We start from the raw sequence: 21,848 nt of genomic DNA, 5'->3' as shown, positions 1-21,848 counted from the left end.
TAAAACCTTCCAAACAGAATGACTACAATGGCCAGAGGAGGGCTTCAATGCGGAAGGAAAAGTTAGATTTGTCTTGTGTGGTCTTAAAGTGTTAAATTAGGATTAATTGGTTAAAGCCCTAGCGAGAGAGAGACCAGTTCAATAAAACCTTTAAATTCTCAACACGCTACCTCCACTGATAGTGAGTTCCTCCTACCACAAGGAGCTCAGTTCCCCTTCAGAAGCCCATTCAGGAGATGGTGAGAAATAATTCCAAGATGAATGAATGGGGAGTTGAGCTTGATAGCCTTTGATATCCCCTACAACCCAGACATCCGGTCCTTCTATGAAACTTTGTTTTAGGGAGTTACTAAGAAGTTTAATTTTCTCTGGTTATAGGTAACAAAGTAATGATCAAAACAGAGATACCAGATCAAGAAAAAGAAAAAGAGAAGGAAAAGTTGACTTTTGTTTTAGAAGGCTCTCTGAAGGTAATACAAGGAAAGAAAACAGTGACAATGAGTAATCATATATTCAGAAATTTTGGGGGATAGTTTGTGTGGTATAAGAGGAAATGATCTTTTTACTAAATGTTCAGAAATAATTGAAAACTGTAATGAAAGGACAGTCTTTCCACCAAGCTGACTCCTCTACCAGATGATAAGCCTGTAAGGGAAGCTGTGTCATTCATTTTTATGTAACCAAATCCAGGGCAGCGCCTTGTTCAAACTTGTCATACTCTTTGTTTCTGTGGCAGGTGTTTGTTTTGTTTGTGTATTTTTAATTGGAATTTTTAGTTATAAAAGTAATGTATGCTTTTTATAATAAATCAAAATTACCCTTGCTCTTCTATACCCCTGAAAAAGAAATATTAACAATTTCACATTTTCTATGCTTACACAGCATGCATGCACAGATACAAAGAGTGTTTTCAGTTGTTTGGTTTAGATTTGGTATGGTTTTTTGACTCTGCTATATGCTTTTTCCCCCCCTTATCAACATATCATGAATATTACTTTCAGACAATATGTAGAGATCTAACTTATTTTCATAGAATATGTTAGCCTATAATTTAGATATATTTAATGTGTTAAATAATTACCTTATTAATAAGTATCATTTATGTTTCTATATAGAACTATTTAACTTTTATGTAGTCAAATCAGTCATTTTTGACCAAATTTTAAGAGACACAGTGCTAAATTTTGACAAATATAGGAAGTAAAGTGAATTCTCATGCATTTCTGGGTAAAGTATAAATTGGCACTTCCACTTTGGAAAACTGGACAAATCTCCTAAAGCTAAGCACATAATTTCTCTTTAAGTTAGTATTCCACTCGTAAGTATATGCCCAGTAGAAATGCATGTGTGTAGGTGCATCAAGACACATGGGCAAAGTTGTTCTTGCAGCATCATTTTTAACTCTCCCAAATCAGAAACAATTCAAGCATTCATCAGCCTAGTGTGATTTAGTCATGTGGCGAAATACTACACAGCTCTGGAAATGAATGACCTATAGCTGCATTCCTACATATAGAAATATATGGATGAATCTCACAAACATCATGTTCAGCAAAAGAAGAGTCAAAAGAATATATACATTATGTATGCTTTTATTTACATAAAGTTTAAAAGCAGGCAAAGCAAAACTACAGTATTATGAAGTAGGAGAATGGCTGCCTTTGGGGCAATGGAAGTGGGCAGGAAGAAGAATGAGCAGGGCTTTTGGGAAGCTGGAGATGGTCTATTGCTTGACCTGGTGGTACTAACAGTAATGTTTATTTGGTGGTGTTTCATTCAGCTACTCACTTGGGATTTGTGCTCTTTTTGTATGGATGTTAAGCTTATCCAAAACAGTTTTTAAAAATCTGTCACTTTTTTAATGGTCTCAGGACTTTTATGTTTTTTATTCCATTGGGTTGATTCCACCTGAGATTACACATTAATTTTCTTGCACTATAGCAGAATATTTTCACAGACATACTTTTCATATTCAGATAGCTAATCAATGTGAAATTCACTTTGTATAGTATAGTATAAAGGCCTTACTTTTCTTTGCCCGGATGGACTGTCATTTTACTAGTACTTGATTTTGCCTCTTGACCCAAAAAGCCTAAAATATTTACCATCTGGCCCTTGATAGGAAAAGGTTAGAAGTAAACACTCCATTTCTATTCTACTCCTGGTTGCTCTAGGAATTCAACTTGTATATATAATTTAATGAAACCTAAACTTAATAAAGTATCCTTACTTTCTTCCAGCACAATACAAGGAACCAGTAAAATTATTTAAAATTAAGTTTTATCTTGATTTTTCTTGTTCCAAAAAATTACACATTATTATTGTCGATGTTATTTAGAGTAGGCCCATGCTTATTATTTCTTTTAGTTTCGCTTTTGGGATCTTTTTAACTTTATTTTTCTTTTTCCATCACTATTTATCCCCTCTATACCCTCTTCCACCTCCATCCACCACCCACCCCCACCCAAACACCACACTGTTGACCCAGTCTATGAGTTCTTTCTCTATTTTTTCTTTTCTTGCTCAATGTCTTCTCCCACTCCCCAACATTCCCCCACCAGAGCTTTCTACCTGCTCTCTATCTATGAGTCTGTCTCTATTTTGCTTGTTAGTCCAATTTATTCATTAAATTCCACATATGAGTGAAATCATATGGTATTTGTCTTTCTCTAACTGGTATATTTCATTTAGCACAATAATCTCCAGATCCATCAATGCTGTTGCAAAGAGTAAATTTTTTTCCCCTTTTTACAGCTAAGTAGTTTATCATTGTATAAATGTACCATAGCTATTTTGTCTGCTCATCTACTGATGGGCATTTGTGCTAGTCTCAAATCTTGACTATTGTAAATAATATTGAAATTAACATAGGGGTGCATATATTCTTTTGAATTAGAGTTTCAGGTTTCTGTGGATAAATTCTCAGAAGTGGAATTGCTGGGTCATAAGTTAGTTCCATTTTTAATTTTTGGAGATAACACCATATTGCTTTCCACAGTGGCTTCACCAATCTGCATTCCCACCAACAGTACGCAGGGTTCCTTTTCTCCACATCATAGCCAACACTTGTTTGTTGATTTATTGATGATAACCATTCTGACAGCTGTGAAGCGATATCTCACTGTGGGTTTTATTGCATTTCTCTGATGATTAGTGATGTTGAGCATCTTTTCATATATCTATTGGCCATCTGTAAATCATCTTTGGAGACATATCTATTCAGGTCCTTTGCCCATTTTTTAATTGGATTGTTTGTTTGTCTTTGGTGTTGAGTTTATAAGTTCTTTATAAAGCAGATGTATCAGCGAATATGTTCAGTGGGTTGTCTTTTCATTTTGTTGCTGATTTCCTGTGCTGTGCAAAAACTTTTTAGTTTGATGTAGTCCCTTTTTTTTTGGTTTGTCCCCTTGCCCAAGGAGATAAAGCAGAAAAAAATAGTGCTATTAAAAATGTTTGCGATTACACTGCCTATGTTTTTTTTCTAGGATTTTTATGGTTTTGAGTCTAACATTTTAGTCTTTAATAAATTTTGAGTTTATTCTTGTGTGTGGGGTAAGAAGGTGGCATAGTTTCATTTTTTTTGCATGTATTTGTTCAATTTTTCTAACATATTTATTGAATAGACTATCTTTAGGCCTTTGCATGTTCTTGCCTCCTTTGTCAAATATTAACATAAAGGCATGGGTTTATGTCTGAGCTCTCTATTCTGTTCCATTAATCTAGATGTCTGTTTTTGTGCAAGTACCATGCTGTTTTGCTTGCTATGGCCTTGTAGCAGAGATTTATATCAGATGGCGTGGTTCCTCCAACTTTGTTCTTCTTTCTCAAGATCACTTAGATACTACTTAGAAAAGTCATGTCAAATGTTCTCTAAAATGGGCCCAAATGAGATATATTTTTTAAAAAAATCCTGTTACAATTTTTAATGTGTTTATAGGCATGGAAAGAAGAACAAGATCGATTAGCAGAAGAGGAGCGCATAAAAGAAGAAAAAAAAGCAGAAAAGAAGAGTAAGGAAGTTGGTAAAAGGAGAGGCAAAGAAAAGTTAGAGAAAGAAGAGAGTAGGACTGTGAAGAAAAAATCTATGTTCAAGGAAAAAGCTAAAGAAGAGCAAATAAAGCTATCAGACGTACCAGAGATGATGAGTCTCCAGGAGCCACAACCTGAGAGAGTTTACCCGGTAAAATTAATTTTTGAATAAGCTTTATTGGGTCATTAATAATTGTTTGTTGCAGGGGAAGAACACAGCTTCGGTGGAAACAATAGGTTCCTAGTCTTTTCTGCACAGCAAAGGCCTTAGGGTTTCTTCTAGTAGCTGACCTCAGACCTGTAGTCCATCCTCTGATACCTAAGGCCTTCTTTGTAGCCAGTCTCCAAGATAGGACACCCTCAGGCAAGTTTTCATGAGTGCCATGAAACTGGGTTACTAAGGACAATAAAGATGGAAATTTGACACAAAAGCATTTTTAGATTTATGTCAATAAGCAAATGTGACAGGTCAAAGGTTGGCTTTATCTGTCTCAGATGACTAGACTTGAGGACATTCAGTTGCCTCTCTGTAGGCACCATGTTTTTTGCTTGTAGGTTTTTATAAAACCTTCCTTTTGCCAATCTGTTCCTCAAGTGGTTTTATGAGTAAAACTTCAAGGGGGGAAAAAAGGAAAGAAATGAAGCAGCCCTTGTCCTTTATGGCTACCACTCTGAGATAATTGTTCTCAAGCTTTAACCTATAGCAGAATCACTTGGCGCTCTATTAGCAACACTTAGTAAAAATAAATGTCTTTAACATTTTTACGTGTTCAAGTGGAAATACCACTCAGTGTATCAGTTCACTTTAAACAGAAAATTAACAGCCAATGAAAGCGAGATTGATTTCTTCTTGCACTGTCTTGGCCATGGTACAATGATTTTATTTGATTTTCATTGGGTATGAGAGTGCCCCAGTGAACAGAGTTTAAAATCATGGACCACCTTTAATTCTGCCCCTCATTATAACATGACAGGAGGTGCTAATGATAATGTGAGTGCTGGTCTCTGAGTACACAGTGACGAAGGGTTTCCTAGAAATTAAGCTCATAGCAACTCTAATTGGTTCACATGATGAGTTGATTTTTGTTGATTGCAGTTCCTCACTCAAAGCATATGTTTTCTCTTTTAGTTTCATGGATACAATATGGGAGATATACCCATCCAAATCTCAGGAACAAATTATTATCTGTATCCTTCAGATGGAGGACAGATTGAAGTAGAAAAGACAACATTTGAAAAAGGTACATTTGGAAAGCAGCATTAAATGGCTCAGAAGCTACCCTTTTCAGTCACCTTGGGCCCTTGTACTCCTGAATGTAATAGGTGAGAGTGGTCATGTGCCCACTCCATTCAACATTTTCATACTCAGATTCTTCTGTTGTAATTGACTCTGTGAGACACAGGCCACCTGAGAGGTTAGCTGGGACACACAAATAGAAAGTTCCAGTTGTTAAAATATTTAAATATTTCTATATCATTGGGAAATAGTGTAATATCCAAGCACATACTGTGAGGTTAGAGCAATTTCTTGTTTGGGCTCTGGAGCACAGAGTTTGGGAGCCTGCTGCCGGTACCCAGTTATTGTAGCAATAAGAAACTGCTGCTGGATTTAGAAGTCTTTAAGAGAGCGAGGGACAGGTGAGCTGCCAAGGACCTAGTCTGGAAGACCCTAAAGCAAAGTGCAGATATAGCCTCAGGGAACTGTCTGAGCATCTTGCAAGGCTTATCTTTTCATTGTGCTTTAAAGATTCCTCAGGTGGGTTTGAGGACCTGGGCTTTATTTGACAGCTTATCATCTGATAGGGAGCAGTGGTCTCCGAAAGCTGTGGAGGGATGTGAGCAGGACCCTGTTTAATGTCCACAAGATTATGTACACAGTCCAGCCAGTGTGGCTCGGTGGTTTAGCACTGACCTATGAACCAGGAGATCCTGGTTCAATTCCCAGTCAGGGCACATACCTAGGTTGCAGGTTCCATCACCGGTTGGAATGCATATGGGATACAACAGATCGATGTTTCTCTCTCACATTTATGTTTATCTCTCTCTTCCTTCCTCTCTCTTTTTAAAATCAGTAAAATCATGTCCTTGAGTGAGGATTTAAAAGAAAGGCCTGAAAATTATTCATATTATTTAAAGAATGGTTTGTGATATAACATCAAATGCCAGACTGTTTTATTATATAAGGTTTGTTTACTTAAAACATGAAAAAGATTTTTATTAATCTATAAGTATGCATATTTACTTTTGCTATCATATGTACTAATATTTAATATTTTAAATATCATCTCTGGGTATACTGTACAATTATTATTAATTATAATTGGAGCGCAGAATCACATACCTAAGAAAAGCACTGGACTCAAGTTTTATAATGGTATTTGTAATAGTATTTTCAATAATTATTTCTCACTCCTACCAAGATTTTTATACATATACAGTATATATGCTTCAGATGGTTCATAGTAAATGTAGTGTTTTTATCCTAATTTTATCAATTTTGAGAGATAATAGTGCAATCACACTGAATTTAAAAAAAGAAGAAGAAGACTGAGAGAGGAGATTAAAAAATGAGTCAGGCCCTAACCGGTTTGGCTCAGTGGATAGAGCATTGCCCTGCAGACTGAAGGGTCCCAGGTTCAATTCCGGTCAAGGGCATGTACTTTGGTTGTGGGCACATCCCCAGTAGGGGGTGTGAAAGAGGCAGCTGATTGATGTTTCTCTCTCATTGATGTTTCTCTCTCTATCCCTCTTCCTTCCTCTCTGTAAAAAATCAATAAAATATATTTTTAAAAAATGAGTCAGAACACTAGAAAAATGTATTGTTAGGAAAATTCTTACTAATAATAATAACTACTATAATATTTATGTAATTCTTTATAAGTTGCCAAACCCTTTCATATTAGCTATTTCATGTGATTAAAGTTGAGTATAAGTATACATTAGCCTCAGCCAATTCATTTTGTCTTCTGTGATTTGATTTGAGATGTGATTAGAAAGGCTGCAAATATTTCCCCCATCCACCTGCCATCTATTCCTGAATTTCACCATTAGGCATCTTTTTATGAAAATGGGGACATCCCTAGGTATTTCCATTCCCTGACTGATTCTGTGCTGCATTATTTTGATGTTTCGCCAAGAAGCTTAACAGGGCATCACAATCAGCCCATCTTCTATCCCGTGATTCTTCCCCAGGATCAACTTTTATCAAAGTGAAAGTGAAAAAGGACAAACATGATTTTATAATTCATCTGAAAGACCCTAAGAAAATTGTGAAAAAGGAAAAAGAAGTGGATTATTCTTCAGAAGAGGAAGAAGCAAGAGAGGGAGAAAAAAATATTGAACTAGGTAAGCAGAGGCATCTCTGGCAGTATGTAGGGGTTATCTTTCAGCAATGTGTCCATCCCGTCCACCTGACAGAAATACATGTGTGCCTCACATTCAGCATGTAAGTTTCCCATCAGGGGAACTGAAGTGTTTTATGATTCTGGTTATATACATTCCCCTGTTGTAATGTGTATATACATTATATACATAGCCCATCTTTAGTGGGCTGCTTACTTGGTTTTGCCCCTCTGGAGACCCAGCTTTTGATTCCAGTTGTTATATAGAGTCCTCCTAGCCTGGCTACCTTTAGCAACACTGAGTTTGCAATGTCCATTGTGGCCTGAATTTTGCTGTATGTGCTTGTATCAGGTCCTCATTAGTTGACTCCTACTGAAGGTTTAACTTCTCTCCAATATTCATTGTAAATGAGGGGTTTCCTCATATGCTCTCACTATTATTTAGTTCTCTCTTTAGTATCAAATTTCTTAAGGTGCAGGAACAAGAGAAAAATCCTAAATTTGGCCAGAAGAGTCTACACCTGCCAGTAGATGAGACTTCCAAGTGGATGTCCATTGATTGTACACCAAGAAACTTCCTGATAATACCATTTAACATTTCCAGGAAACACCTAGTGGGGAAATTAATTGATTCTTGCCCAATGTGATGACGGTTACACCTGAAAAATGAGATGAGTTCATTAATAAAATGTTTTGGACTCAAGTTAGTAATAAGAAACATAACATGATCACAGTATTTTTCAAACTTATGAACACAATGTTTGACAAGTTTGAATGTACCCAAGAATTTAAAGCAAATTGTTAAATTATCTTTATTTTTTCTTAATGTAAAAATATGTTTATTATAAAGCATTAGGAAATATAGCAATATTTAAAGAACGTAACAGTGGCTAATAAGTCTACCATCCCAGCAGTAACCACTATTCATAGTGTGTTCCTTTCTTACTTTATTATCATGAGCATTTTCTTATTTATCAATGTTCTTGGAAAACAAGCTTTTTAAATGTTTTCATTTTAATTCATTGGTATATATATCATAATTTACTTAACCATTTTCATGTGTTTGCATATTTAGTTGATTTCCACTTTGCATTGTGTTTTGCTTACATTTCTTTTTAATAAAATGGAAATTTCCTTGCTTCAATTTTGTCTTCCAGAAGAATCAAATGCAGAGAATAAAGTTGTCAGCAAGTCTGGATCTTTTTCTGCCACCTTGGAAAATGGAATCTGCCTCTCTATAAGTTACTATGGACCTAGCGGAAATGCGCCAGGTGAAGTAGACACGATAGAATGGATAGTGTCCCATGACCAAGGGTGTCTGCCCGTCCTCAGTCTGCTCACTTGTTGAGAAACATGTTCTGATGTAATGCCCCTCATCTCCTGAAGAGTCAGAATATATGTGGATGTGCATACATATATGTGTGTATATACATAGAAAATAATAGCACTTGGAAATAACATTTATCATATAGAATCTTATAATAACATAGACATATTAGATCATATATACACACATATATATTACAGTTATCTTTGTTAACTAGCCCATGAAAATAAGTCTGTTATTTGGTGCCAAAGAAAGCATGGTTTGCCAAGGAATCCTCTTGATTTTCTACAAAATAATATTTCTATGAATCCTGTGATTATAGAACTACTCATTGTGCTTCAGAACATTAGGCTTACAGGAGCCATTCATTGGACATCTTGAAGGATTTCTTTACCCCGCTTTTAATAAACAAATTTTCCAACTGGAAGTTATTTCCTTACAAACCACAAAATAATATGTTGCTTTACCAAGAACTAATTAGAAAATCTTGTGGGTTCCCATGCATTTACAGGGATCTAACCACAACAGATTTTTTTAAAGTTTTAGAAAATAAAAAGATAATCCCTGTGCTATATTGGCTTAAAACTGTGTAGATCGTGGTAATTTAATGATCTGCCTTACTATGGACTTCCGTTTCTGCAGACACACATTTCCGTGGATGATTATAATCCAGGGCCTTATATTGTGCCAAATATTGTAATCTCTACTGAGTTAGGGAGCCCTCTACATTGTTAGTATTTTTGTTTTGTTGCCTACCCTGTTCCTGTTGTGCCTGTTAGTTCCTTGAATGGACTATGCTTTCTCTTATCTATAAACTGTGCTTTCTTTTATCTATAACACACATCTCATGCTGTGTCACTTGCTCACAACACATTCTCCTCCTACATACACCACCACTTTCAACAATTAAATTTCCTCCCACACTCCAGGTCTCAGCATACAGGTTACTTGCACTGAGAAATGCTGCACAGATCAAGCAGCAGTAGCGTGTGAACTGGGGTTTTTAGGGGGGAGTGAGAATTGCCTAGGCAAAGAATCAAAGGCAGGGAATTCTAGGTGCCAGGAAACGTGTGTACCAACTATGTAGTATAAAGGCACAACAACTTTATGGAAAGGCAAACTATATACAGTAGAGCCAAAGTGTAGGTTGAATGAAGGCATTTGTGTTAGATGACCTCTCTCCTAGGTTCCTATAGTGCTCTGCACTTCCCATCAGAGACCTAACACACAACATTGTACCCAGAGGTTTCAGAGGGTTTCCCCTTATTCTTATACAACAGATGTCCTCTACTCTGGCTGTCCATGATAATTACTCATGGAACAAAACAACAACAACAAAAACAGCAAATGCTCAGATCCCCACCTTGACCTACTGGATCAGACTCTCTGGGAATGAGGCCCAGGCATTTGAGGTACTTAATGGGAAGTTTCAGAGGGTTTCTGAACTTCCCATTAGTGCCTTGTAGTCTCACTCATCATTGGCTATCCAATTTATGGTACATAATACTAGGTATTCAATCAATATTTACCGAGAATATCTAGATGAGAATGAGGAGTTTCCAGCTGCCTGTAACTGGATGCCATTTGCTTATTTATATGTCTACTGTACTTCTAATGGGTCAGACATAGAGAAATAGAGAAATAACTGGGCCAGTGGTAGAAATTATGTATAAACATAGTACTGGGAACAGCTACAAAATACTTCAGACAGAAGGTAAAGCATCTGAGATGGGACTTTAGAGAGAAGTGGGGATTATCCAGACAAAGCAACAAGGAAAGGGAGTCCTAGGCAGTTAGAACCATTTATGTAAATACTTAGTGTATGCAAGCATGGCATCCTTACAGAGCAGTGAAAGGTTGAGTGTGATTGGAGTTGAGGAAGGTGAACACCGCATGTCTGGGATGATTAGGGAGTGGCAGAGGTCTCTAAGTAAGGGACGCAAAGTTAAATGATCAGATTTCATTTTAGGAACATAATTTTAGTGACATTTTGGAAAGTGCGCTGAAATGGTGGTATTGGAGGTGCCAGATACCAGTTAGGAAACTACTGCAATAATCCTATATAATAAAAGGAAAATATGCAAATTGACCCTAAGGGCAGAATGACTGGGAATGACCAGTCGCTATGACACACACTCACCACCAGGGGCAGACACTCAATGCAGGAGCTGCCCCCTGGTGGTTAGTGCACATCCACAGGGGGAGCGCTGCTCAGCCAGAAGCTGGCTCATGGCTGCTCAGTGCAGCAGCGGGAGCCTCTCCTGCCTCTGCGGTAGCGCTAAGGATGTCCGACTAACGGCTTAGGCCCGCTCCCCACCTTCCAAAGGGCTCCCGGGCTGCCAGAGGTATGTCTGACTGCCAGCTTAGGCCTGCTCCTAAGCCATCAGTTGTACATCCCCCAAGGGGCCTGGGCTGAGGGACCCGTCTCCCTGAGTGCATGAATTTTCGTGCACCAGGCCTCTAGTTAAGTATAAGAAAATGAGAATCTGAGCTAAGGTGCTAAGATTAGATAGGAGAGGCATGATTGGAGAGAAATTTCCCAGGGCTTGGTGACTGTTTGGATGTATAGGGCCCTGGTCGGCAAACTGCGGTTCGCGAGCCACATGTGGCTCTTTGGCCCCTTGAGGGTGGCTCTTCCACAAAATACCGACTTCTGCGCATGGGCCACGAAGTTTCAATCACACTATACGTGCACGCCCACACATGGTATTTTGTGGAAGAGCTACACTCAAGGGGCCAAAGAGCCGCATGTGGCTCGTGAGCCACAGTTTGCCTATACTATAGGGTAAATCAAAAGGAGAAAATGTGAATGATTTGAATGTCTAACTTGGGAACAGGGTGTGTGATTAGTAGTGGCATTGAGAGGGGTGCCCAGCTTGGGAGAGGACTTACTGAGTTTGAAATGTGTCCAGTATCACCACCAGGGGGAGATATCTAATAAGTAGTTGGAAATAAGGATCTGGGGCTGAAAAAAGAAAGGCCAAGTGTGGAGATGTAAATTTTGGAATCATTAGCAGTACATTGATGGCAGTTGGAGCCCTGGTCCTGAAAGAGATCACTCATGAAGAGACTCAGCCCTGGCGAGCATTACAACCGCAAGTGATGTTTCACAGATATAAATGCCTGGGCCTCATTCCCAGAGAGTCTGATCCAGTAGGTCAAGGTGGGGATCTGAGCATTTGCTGTTTTTGTTGTTGTTGTTTTGTTCCATGAGTAATTATCATGGACAGCCAGAGTAGAGGACATCTGTTGTATAAGGATAAGGGGAAACCCTCTGAAACTAGCAACATTTAACAGATTGACAAAAGAGGAAGAATCAGGAAAGGAGACTAAGAACAAAACGGACCCGAGAGAGAAAAAAGGAGATCCAGGTGGGAGTGTTAGCCTGGAACCCAGAGGAGGATAAAGTTCAAGATGTGAGGAACACAGTTTCTCCACAGATCAGCTCTCCTTTTAGAATTCTGACAATTTTTAAAAACGCAAATAAAATCAATCTGCTATGAGAAAATGTCTTTTACCATCTCAACTAGAAATTGTCTTTCTTGAATGTCCTTGTTTGTATCCCTTATTATGTTACTATTTAATATGTCCTTGTATTGAAGGTATTTGAGTGCAGATCTTATTTTGACTATTTCGGCTTCGTAAGTTCTTTTACATATTTTTTTATTTATCACTACTCCACATATTTTGTATATGATAGTCTCCCAATAAATATGTCTCAATTAAATGAAGAGATGGTTACTGCTCTATCAATATGCCTTTCAAATGTAGATGGAAAGGCAAGAACATGTGAAACAATGACTCCATCAAATATATAATTGCATTAAGTACCTCAAATATTTCATCTATAATCCTGATTTTCAAATCAACTACATTATGCCTGAAATCTATCCAACTAATAAGTCACATTCAGCAAGGTAAAAATTATTGCCAACTTGTATAAATGAATGAGATGTAAATTTTATTTAATAAACATATGTAATATGAATGTCTAATTTCCTTGTTTTCTTCTTATAGAGGAGAAGGATCTTCAGTTGGAAGCAATGTTGAATATCCCATCAGCACTTCTTCCAACAGTAATTCCTGTTATAGTGCCAGTTCCTCAAGTTAAAGGAAAAGGGAAAACAAAAGTCAAAGAAAAACACAAAGAATCTATTAAAGAGGAGGAGCACCCAAAAGAAGAAGAAAAAAAGGTGAGTGGACCTTGCCATGGATTCTAAAGTGTACTTCTGCCTCAATGTCAGCTCTTTAAAAATTATGGGTTACATCAATGTATTTTAACTTTCCTGTCCTTATAATCCCCCCGTCTTTCACAATTGCTATTTTTAATATCTAAGAACTCTTGAATTTTTTCCATAGCAACTTTTAATTTATTGATTGATTTGGAGGGAGCGGGGAGAGAGAGAGAGCTCTTTTGTTCCGATATTGATTGTTGGGTAAATGGGCACATGGCCATAGTTATCACTGAGCCCCCTTTCCTTTCTTGGTGCTCTGCCTGGTCAGATGAGAAGCGAGAAGTCTCATTGAATTTCCTCCTCTGAGGTGAAATTATAATATTCTACAAACTGCTTCAATCTCACTATAGCTATTCATTTGCTCCTCAGGTCTTTCCATTGTTTGTAATCAATATTAAAGGACTAGTTAGAATAAACTGAAGATCCAGCAATGGGAGGTCAGTGGAATGATTTTAGTGGCTAACAAAAGAAAGCCAAGTGGAAAGATAGAAATTATCATTAGGGATTGGATGTGTGCTCCAGAATAACTTTCATTCCAGAGCACACATAACCAAACAAGGTGTTCAGGCATAGCTGGCATAAAATTAATTAGCATTTTTAAGTAGATACAACCAAATGCTCATTCATTTATAAATAGTTTTTTAATTATCTATTATTTTCACTTATTTTTATGAATACAAAATCAATGTGTGCTCATTATAGAAAAATAAGGACACATATCCTGATAGCATTAATGTCTCTAGATTTCAAACTTTAGCAATTGCACAAAAAAGGTATCAGGGAGATTGGTCTGCCCTTACACCTACATATGCAAACAGAAGCCTCTATCAAAGCCTAATTCAGGCCCCAGCTCCTCCATGACTTTTTCTCTAATTATTGGCATATTGAAAACTCCCTTTAAAATATATATAGTTTTATTGATTTCAGAGAGGAAGGGAAAGGGAGAGAGATAGAAACATCAGTGATGAGAGAGAATCATTAATTGGCTGCCTTCTGCACATCCCCTACTGGGGATTGAGCCTGCAACCAAGGCATGTGCCCTAGACCTGAATTGAACCCAGGTCCCTTTAGTCCACAGACTGATGCTCTATCCACTGAACAAACCAGCTAGGCCATAAACTCCCTTTTCTGAGGAAAGATGTATCAACCATTTGAGTACTATTTAACTGTTTCACATATCTGTGTGCCATTCTACAAGCAGGTTGTAAGTTGCATAAAGGGTGGAGACTCATTATCCTTACAAGGCCTTATCGTCTTGGGCAAGTCATATCTTAAGCATTCAGCAAGTTTTTGCTCAGTCATAATAAATCAATAACTAATTTATAAAAAGATGAGCAATTATTCACATGCGAAATTATTTACAGGAAGAAGCAGAACCAGAACCTGTTTTACAAGAGACTGTTTTTGTTCCCACCTTCCCAAACCTAAATGTGTCTTGCCCCAATGGACTCCTAGTGACCTTCATTGGGCAAGAGTCAACAGGTGAGTGCTAACTGGGTGGGGTAGGGAGGCAGGGGAGCAAAAACTCATGTAGAAGACAGTTAAATCACCATTGAAATTGTGTATTTTCCTGCCTATTATACACACTTGTTGATAATGAACAATAGGATAATAAATAATCATTTTTAAAAAATATTTTTTATTGATTTCAGAGAGGAATAGAGAGGGAGAGAGAGATAGAAACATCAATGATGAGAGAGAATCACTGATTGGCTGCCTCCTGCATACTCCTTACTGGGGATCGAGCCTGCAACCCAGGCATGTGCCCTTGACTGGAATTGAACCCAGGATCCTTCAGTCCGCAGGCCGATGCTCTTATCCACTGAGCCAAACCAGTTAGGGCTATACTATGGACCAGGAACTATCTAAGTACTTACCATATATGACAAAATACAACTATAAGCTAAGTCCTAATAATTCCATTTTACAAAATAAAGAAAGTGAGGCTTCAAGAGGTCATTCCCCAAGTCATTCAAGTCCTATGTGAAAGAAATAAAATGCCATTTTGGTTTAGTCATGGCAAAGCAAATGCTCTTAACAACTACTGTGTGGCTCTATCTTCCTGCTTCTATAATGGGCCACAGATACAGTATTTTGCTGGTCTGGTCAAAAGAAAGTACAGTGAGATAAGTGCAGGTTAAATGATGAAGAAAACCTGTCTTATTCCCAGGTCAGTATATAATTTTATAGTCTATTATTTCTATTGACTTTGCATATGGCTCCTAATCTATTAAGATGATTAAGTAAAAGTGGGGCTTTTTTAATTAACCTGATGGGCCATTGAATTTGAATATTATTTACATGGAGACCCACTATTTCTGTAGAAGTAGGGAAGTGCAGCAAAGCAAGCACTGAACTAGGACTTGAGTTCTAACCAACTCCATGGCCCTTTCAGTTATTGCCTTTGAACCATGTTTTTTCATCTGATAACTATTATATCAGTGGATCCTGATTTTTTTCACAACCAAATATCATCTTTATTATAATTCCCTAATGTATGCCATATTTGAAAAGTGTAGCTATCAAAGGATAAGAGTATCCTATTAAAAACAATTTAATGTCATATTTACTTGCCAGACAAATGAAAAGAAACTAGATGTAGTTGATCTCTTTTGTCTCAATATCACTTTTCATTAGGCTTTATATATTATTAGAAATAGACTATGGACTCTTGTTTCTATTTCCAAGGATTCTTAGAGGTCTGGGTTCTCCGTGAGGGGACCCACAGTGTGTGCTACCAAGACGAATGGCCACTAAGGTCTTTCGAAGTTAAAGATGCTATGAGTGTACTAAGAGAGATGTTTTCAAGTTCAAGGACATTTTGCTTATTTGCTTATTTACTTGTTCCTGTTATCAAACCCCAACTTAATACCTGTTTCACCTGTCTTTTCTATTAGTTTTATTATATAGTCTAACATTTTCATCCTTATGTCTAGGCAGACAATGGGGTTAATAATGACTCTGCCTGGAACACATAATCTTTTAAAAGTCTTTCATATATTGTAAATATCCTAATTTAAGCTTGAACATAACTACAACATAAAGTAGCAATAATTTCGTCAGGGTCAGCCTTGGACATAGGCAGAGAATGTCACACGAGTGACTTCCCTTGGGGCTCCAGGCAACCAGGGCACTCGAGAGGAGCATTTGGGCATCCAGAGGTTACACTCAGGTGACAGAAAAGGTGACATCTAAGGCAGCATTATTTTGCTTCTTTCCTAATTTTGCCCTGAGATGTCCTGGACTTCATTAGAGAGAATGGCTTACCCATGGGGAAGGTACCTATTAAGTGCATGTAGATGACCTTACTACATTTGACAAAGGCAGCAAAGAACCAGTACTCTGGGCCTCTGGCATATATGGAAACTGCCCTATTACTTATATATCGACAAAAAAAAATAATAATTTTTTTAAAAAAAACTAAGCAAGAAGATAAAATCCCAGCCACACAGCATTGCCCAGTTCACAGTAGGCTTCTTTTTTCTTTAAGATAAATATGTTAAGGATGAGGAACCCACTTGGGACATCATGGTCCGACAGAGCTACCCCCAGAGGATAAAGCACTATGACTTCTATAAAACGGTGCTGCCCCCAGTGGAGCAGGAGGCATCGAGGGTTATCACCAGGCAAGGCACCGTGGTCAAGTATATGCTAGATGGATCCACACAGGTAAGAGGACGTGAGATAAAGTACTCTTTCCTGCTGCAAAGTAAAATACAAACAAGCTATGGGTAAGGAACAGTACTGTGACATAGAAGAGAAACAACTCATTTGAAAATAGAATGACACTTGAAAATGACAAATAAAAAGTAGTATAGTGAGAAGAAAACACACTATCTGTGCCATACAGGATACAAATAAACATATCATTCTACATATGATCCAAGATTATAGACTGAACACAGAGTTTACCTTCTCTCCCTCTCAAAACACCTTAAAATACTAGAAAAATACTTTTAAATAGCAAATTCATAACTGTACTAGAGAACAACACAATGTGTCATCAATGGATCGGAAGGCTTAGAGAATTGCTAAAAAATTCAAGTCAGATGGAATTCAAATGATGGAGAAACAAATGAAAAGTTCAAAACATATTAAAAACAAAACCACCAAAATTTTTTAAATGGGAGTTTTAACACAGATGTTTCACAAATGGAGCTCTGGGCTCAGAAATCAGGGCAGTGCCCCAGGTAACTCACTGCTACCTGGAGGGTGAAACCAGAAACCATAATACCCGGAAGCCATGTGCCCTGCTCCATCCCTCCCCAAGGAAGAGCATCCTCTGACCACATATGGCCCCAAGAAGGGAGAGGGGTTCTCAGTGAAAAATATGGCCGTGTACACCACCTTTGGGACAGAAGATCGATGTTTCTCTCTCTCTCTCTCTCTCTCTCTCTCTCTCTCTCTCTCTCTCTCTCTCTTTTTCTCTTCAATAAATTAAAAGTTGCTATGGAAAGAATAGAGTTCTTAGATATTAAAAATAACAATTGTGAAAGATGGGGGGGCTGGATTATGAAGAACAGATAAGTTAAAAAACATTGAAAAGGAATCTATATGATTGAATTTCCAGAAGAAGAAAATGAAGGGGAGGGGAGAGAAATAATGAAAAACAATATAGTAAATTTTCCTAGAGCTTAAAAAATACTTTAGATTAAACAGGACTACCAAGTACCAATCAGGATTGATACTAATTGTTTAAAGATTACTTAGATATATCATAGTACAATTTTAGGACTGCATAGGTAGACAATCCCAAAAGCTTCCTGTGGAAACCAGTTACATATAAAAGAATTAAGATGGACTTCTTATTAGCAACATTGACAGTTCTTGTTCTGTTATTTGGGAGGCTATCAATACTGATACTGGATAGAGTATGTATCAATAGTGCCTCTGGATACAATATATACTAGATAGATACTGATAGAAACTAAGCATTTAAATATGTGATAAAGTTTTAAATGTAGTCAGAAAAATTGAAACTGGATAATTTCCCAATTACATAGGGGAAGGGTGAATAAAGAAAAAAACATTTTAAAAAGTCAATCTAATAAAAGACAGGAAATAAAAAAATAAAACAAATAGCATAGAAGGTAAGTGGAAAACAAAGTAATATGTTTGTGCTGGTTATGAACCTGTAGACTCTGAGTTCCAATGTTGCGTCTGGAAGTCTGCAAATAGCATTTCTGTGGATTCATTTTAATCTATTACAGCTTCACCCACACTGTTAATTGTTAACCAGCCTCTTCCTTGCTTCTGAGAATGCTGGATTTATGCTTTTCCTTCAGATTCTCTTTGCAGATGGCTCTGTGAGCAGTAGTCCCGATTCAGGGCCTGTTTGTCCTCCTGTTGAAATGTCAGTAACTCCTCACAGTGGAGACTTGATGGACTCGGTTTCTCAGCAAAAGTCAGAAACAATACCATCAGATATTGTCATCCCAAAGAAAGGTAATAACCAAAGCCTCCAGTGGATTTAATAGATTTTTAAAATACAGGGTGGAGCAAAAGTAGGTTACAGTTGTTTGTATGGAAATAATACAATAATTAATAAATAAGAATATAAAAATAAACTTTGTTTTGCATACTCACAACTGTAAACCTCCCTATGCCCCACTCTGTATTAAATCAGCTAATTCTCATATCAACCCTATGAAGTACATATTTTAATGATACCAATTTACAGATGAGGAAATTGAGACATGAGACACAGAGAAGTAACTTCCTGGTGGTCTCTTAGCTAGTAAGTGGTAGAGCTGGGATTTGCATCTGAGCAGCTAACCTCTGACTCACACTGTCTTTCATGTGTTACATTTTTTTCTCAATTTCTCATAGGCCTTTAATGATCTGAGACCAAGATTTAGTCTTTTTGTCAATTTCACACATCGCATCACAGTGCCCTGTAATCTTGTATGGAAGCAAAGTGAATTCCTTTTTCGTTAACTCAGAATTTAGTGAAGCAGAGTTTCCTTTGGCAGTAGCAGAAGGCCCCTGGTAGAAGGGAACTGAGGGCTCCCTGTAGCTTTCTAAACTTCCCGGCTCAAGGGCTCCCTCTCTTGTTGATTCCAGGACTCGGTGTGCAGGTGGTCTGTAGCCTCTTCTCTAACGGCCCATCCTGGTTCCAAAGGGCTTCTGCCTCCAGCAGGTGTACTCCAGGTTTCTTCACAGCCCTTCCATCTAGGGCAATGCATTCGCTTTTGTTTTTTCTTAACTCATGTGTTTTTAGGGAAATTTTAGTTGTACAGAGAAAAATGAGCAGAAAGCACAGTACAGGGAGTTCCATATACTTCCTCTCTTCCTGCCTCACAATTTTCCCTATTTTTAAGATCTTGAAAGTATAGTACATTTGTTACAATTGATGAACCAGTATTGATACATTATTATGAACTCAGGTCCGTAGTTTACAGTAAAGTTCGCTTTTTGTGTTGTACAGTTCTATGAGGTTACACAAAGAATAAGGCCATGAATCCACCATTAGAGGGCACACAGTAAGTTTCATCACCCTGAAAATCCCCTCTCCTGCACTTACTCATCCTTCTCTTCTCCTCCAACCTGAACCATTCCTCACAACCACTGATCTTTTCAATGTCTCTGTAGTTTTACATTTTCTACAGGCCATATAGTTGGAATCCTCTAGTATGTAACCTTTTCAGATTGGCTTCTTTCAGTTAGTAACATACATTTAAGATTCCTGGACTTTTCATGGCGTGAAAGTTCATTTGTTTTAATTAACAGAATAACAGTCTGTTATATATATGTGCAAAAATTTGTTTATCCATTCACGTTTTGATGGATATCCAGGGTGACACAAAAGTAAGTTCACAGTTGTTCATATGGAAAATAATTCAGTAACTAATAAGTAATGCCACAAGAATAAACTCTGTGTTTCATGTACTCACAGCTGTATGCCTCCTTTTCCCCTACTCTGGATTGCCAGTGTTTTGGCAATTGGGATGAAGCTGCTTTTACACATTTGCATGCAGGTTTTTATATGAACAATAGAGGCCCAGTGCATGAATTCATGCATGGGTGGAGTCCGGCCAGCCGGCCCTGATCGGTGTGGGGGATTTAGATTGGGGGTGGGACCTTCCAGCGGGAAGAGCCACAGTCATTTGGCTGGCCAGCCCTGCCCCCGATTGCGGGGGGGGGGGGGGGGCCCTGGAGGTAGGGCCAGCCAGCCCCTCCCCCTGGTCAAACTCCCTGTCAAGAGGGACAATTTGCATATTAGCCTTTTATTATACAGGATATTTTCAGTCATTTATATAAATACCTAGGAGCATATTCCATATATGTTTAGCTTTGTAAGAAACTGCCAGACTGTCTTCCAAAGTGGCTATATCATTTTTGCATCCCCACCAGCAATGTTTGAGAGTTCCAGTTGCCCCACTTTCTTATCAGCATTTGGTGGTGTCAGTTTTTTGGATTTTACCCATTCTAATTGGTCTGTAGTGATATTTCATTGTTTTTTTTAATTTTAATCCCTAGTCATATGCTTATTTACTAACCATATATTGTCTTCAGTGAGGTATCTATTAATATATCTTGCCCATTTTTAAATTGGGTTGCTTTCTTAGATGCATCCATGATTAGAGGTTGTATTTTACCAGTGCTTCCTAAACACCTGTCATGAAAGGACCACCCCTATCCTGACCCCTGGCACATTCGAAGCCTTTCCTCTGCATTTTGTTCAGGATCCTGTTCCATTCATCTTAGATACTGCCCACACGAGTTTGAAATTGGAAAGTGTGATCCAGAAGATATAAGCAAAACTCAAAGTGTGCAGAAATGGGCTAGAATACGTATGATGTCATAGAGAGTGAATTGTATATATGCACGTGTATATTTGGAGGAAGGTGACAAGAATCCAGCCAAAGTTCAAGTACCAAGATTAAGATATTCATGACCTGATATTTTCATCATTTGAGAAATAATATAATTGAGAAATACTACTTAGAATTTCTGTGTCACAATGTCTTTTATACTGAACTTAGCAATGAATGATTCATATAATCGACATTATAGTTATATTGTTGTGTTTGATTTTACTTAAACTTCTGCAGGAAAAGGTCACAAAAATCAGTCTGCGGTGTTACACAAGAGTGAAATCCATGAACCTCCCATAGAAACGGTTCACATAGTGACTCCCGTGGAGACTCACGTGGGCACCTGGTTTACAACTACACCTGAAGGGAATCGGATTGGCACCAAAGGATCAGAAAAAATAGCAGGCTTAGCACCATTTTTATCTTTTCAGGCCACAGATCCTGTCACTGGAACGGTATGGCAAACTGTTTATATTGCAAAATTACCTAAATCATGAGAATTTTGAAACACCACATAGAACAGTGCCTGAAAAGAGTAAATTTTCAATAACAATTTTTTAAATAGTTAATAGTGAGTAGGTTGGTGAGTGGGTGGGTGGGTGAGTATGTGGATGGATGGGTGGATGGATGGAAGGAAGAATGAATGGATGAATAGATGGATCTTTCTCCCCAAATCTAAAACATTTTGCCATTTATTTAACCAGCATAGAACATCATCATGAAATACTAATTTTTGAAATGGAGACAGGTAATGAATTTTCTATACCACTCTTAAGACATATGATTAATAATGTCATTATTTCCTTATGTTGAATGCATTTGTGTATATGTCTTACCTCATAGAAATAAGGGCCTATGCCTTATTCTTAATTCTTTGTGTGCACCTGATGTGAGTGGTAGGAATTTGTTCATGAACATTGATTTCAAAGAACTTAATATATTTAAGAAAATTCTCACATTAAAAAATTCAAGACACCACAGAATAACTGTACAAAACATTTCATTTGTAGCATAAAAATAGGTACCTTATGAGTGATATAGAAAATAATGGTTTTGTTTAGGATGTGAAATTGAAATTCCTCACATGAATAATAAATAG

The 21,848-nt window shown here is 37.6% G+C and overlaps 2 protein-coding genes across 2 annotated transcripts in view; both read left to right on the top strand.

Moving 5' to 3' along the window:
• S100A8 (S100 calcium binding protein A8) overlaps window positions 1–21,848 on the top strand; it is a 238,774-nt gene that overhangs the window by 72,983 nt on the left and 143,943 nt on the right. The window lies entirely within an intron of this gene.
• Window positions 1–21,848, top strand: part of SPAG17 (sperm associated antigen 17) — a 131,297-nt gene that overhangs the window by 77,339 nt on the left and 32,110 nt on the right. The window contains 10 exon segments of the mRNA XM_059675513.1: window positions 379–470; window positions 3,938–4,180; window positions 5,159–5,270; window positions 7,222–7,374; window positions 8,528–8,641; window positions 12,715–12,890; window positions 14,297–14,414; window positions 16,423–16,601; window positions 18,218–18,377; window positions 20,987–21,204. Coding sequence (XP_059531496.1) covers window positions 379–470; window positions 3,938–4,180; window positions 5,159–5,270; window positions 7,222–7,374; window positions 8,528–8,641; window positions 12,715–12,890; window positions 14,297–14,414; window positions 16,423–16,601; window positions 18,218–18,377; window positions 20,987–21,204 — 1,565 coding nt within the window.

This window comes from Myotis daubentonii, chromosome 18 (assembly GCF_963259705.1).
Source record: "Myotis daubentonii chromosome 18, mMyoDau2.1, whole genome shotgun sequence".
Lineage (NCBI taxonomy): Eukaryota > Metazoa > Chordata > Mammalia > Chiroptera > Vespertilionidae > Myotis > Myotis daubentonii.
The sequence above is the reverse complement of the archived record's forward strand: the minus strand, read 5'-3'. Positions and strand labels throughout refer to the sequence as shown.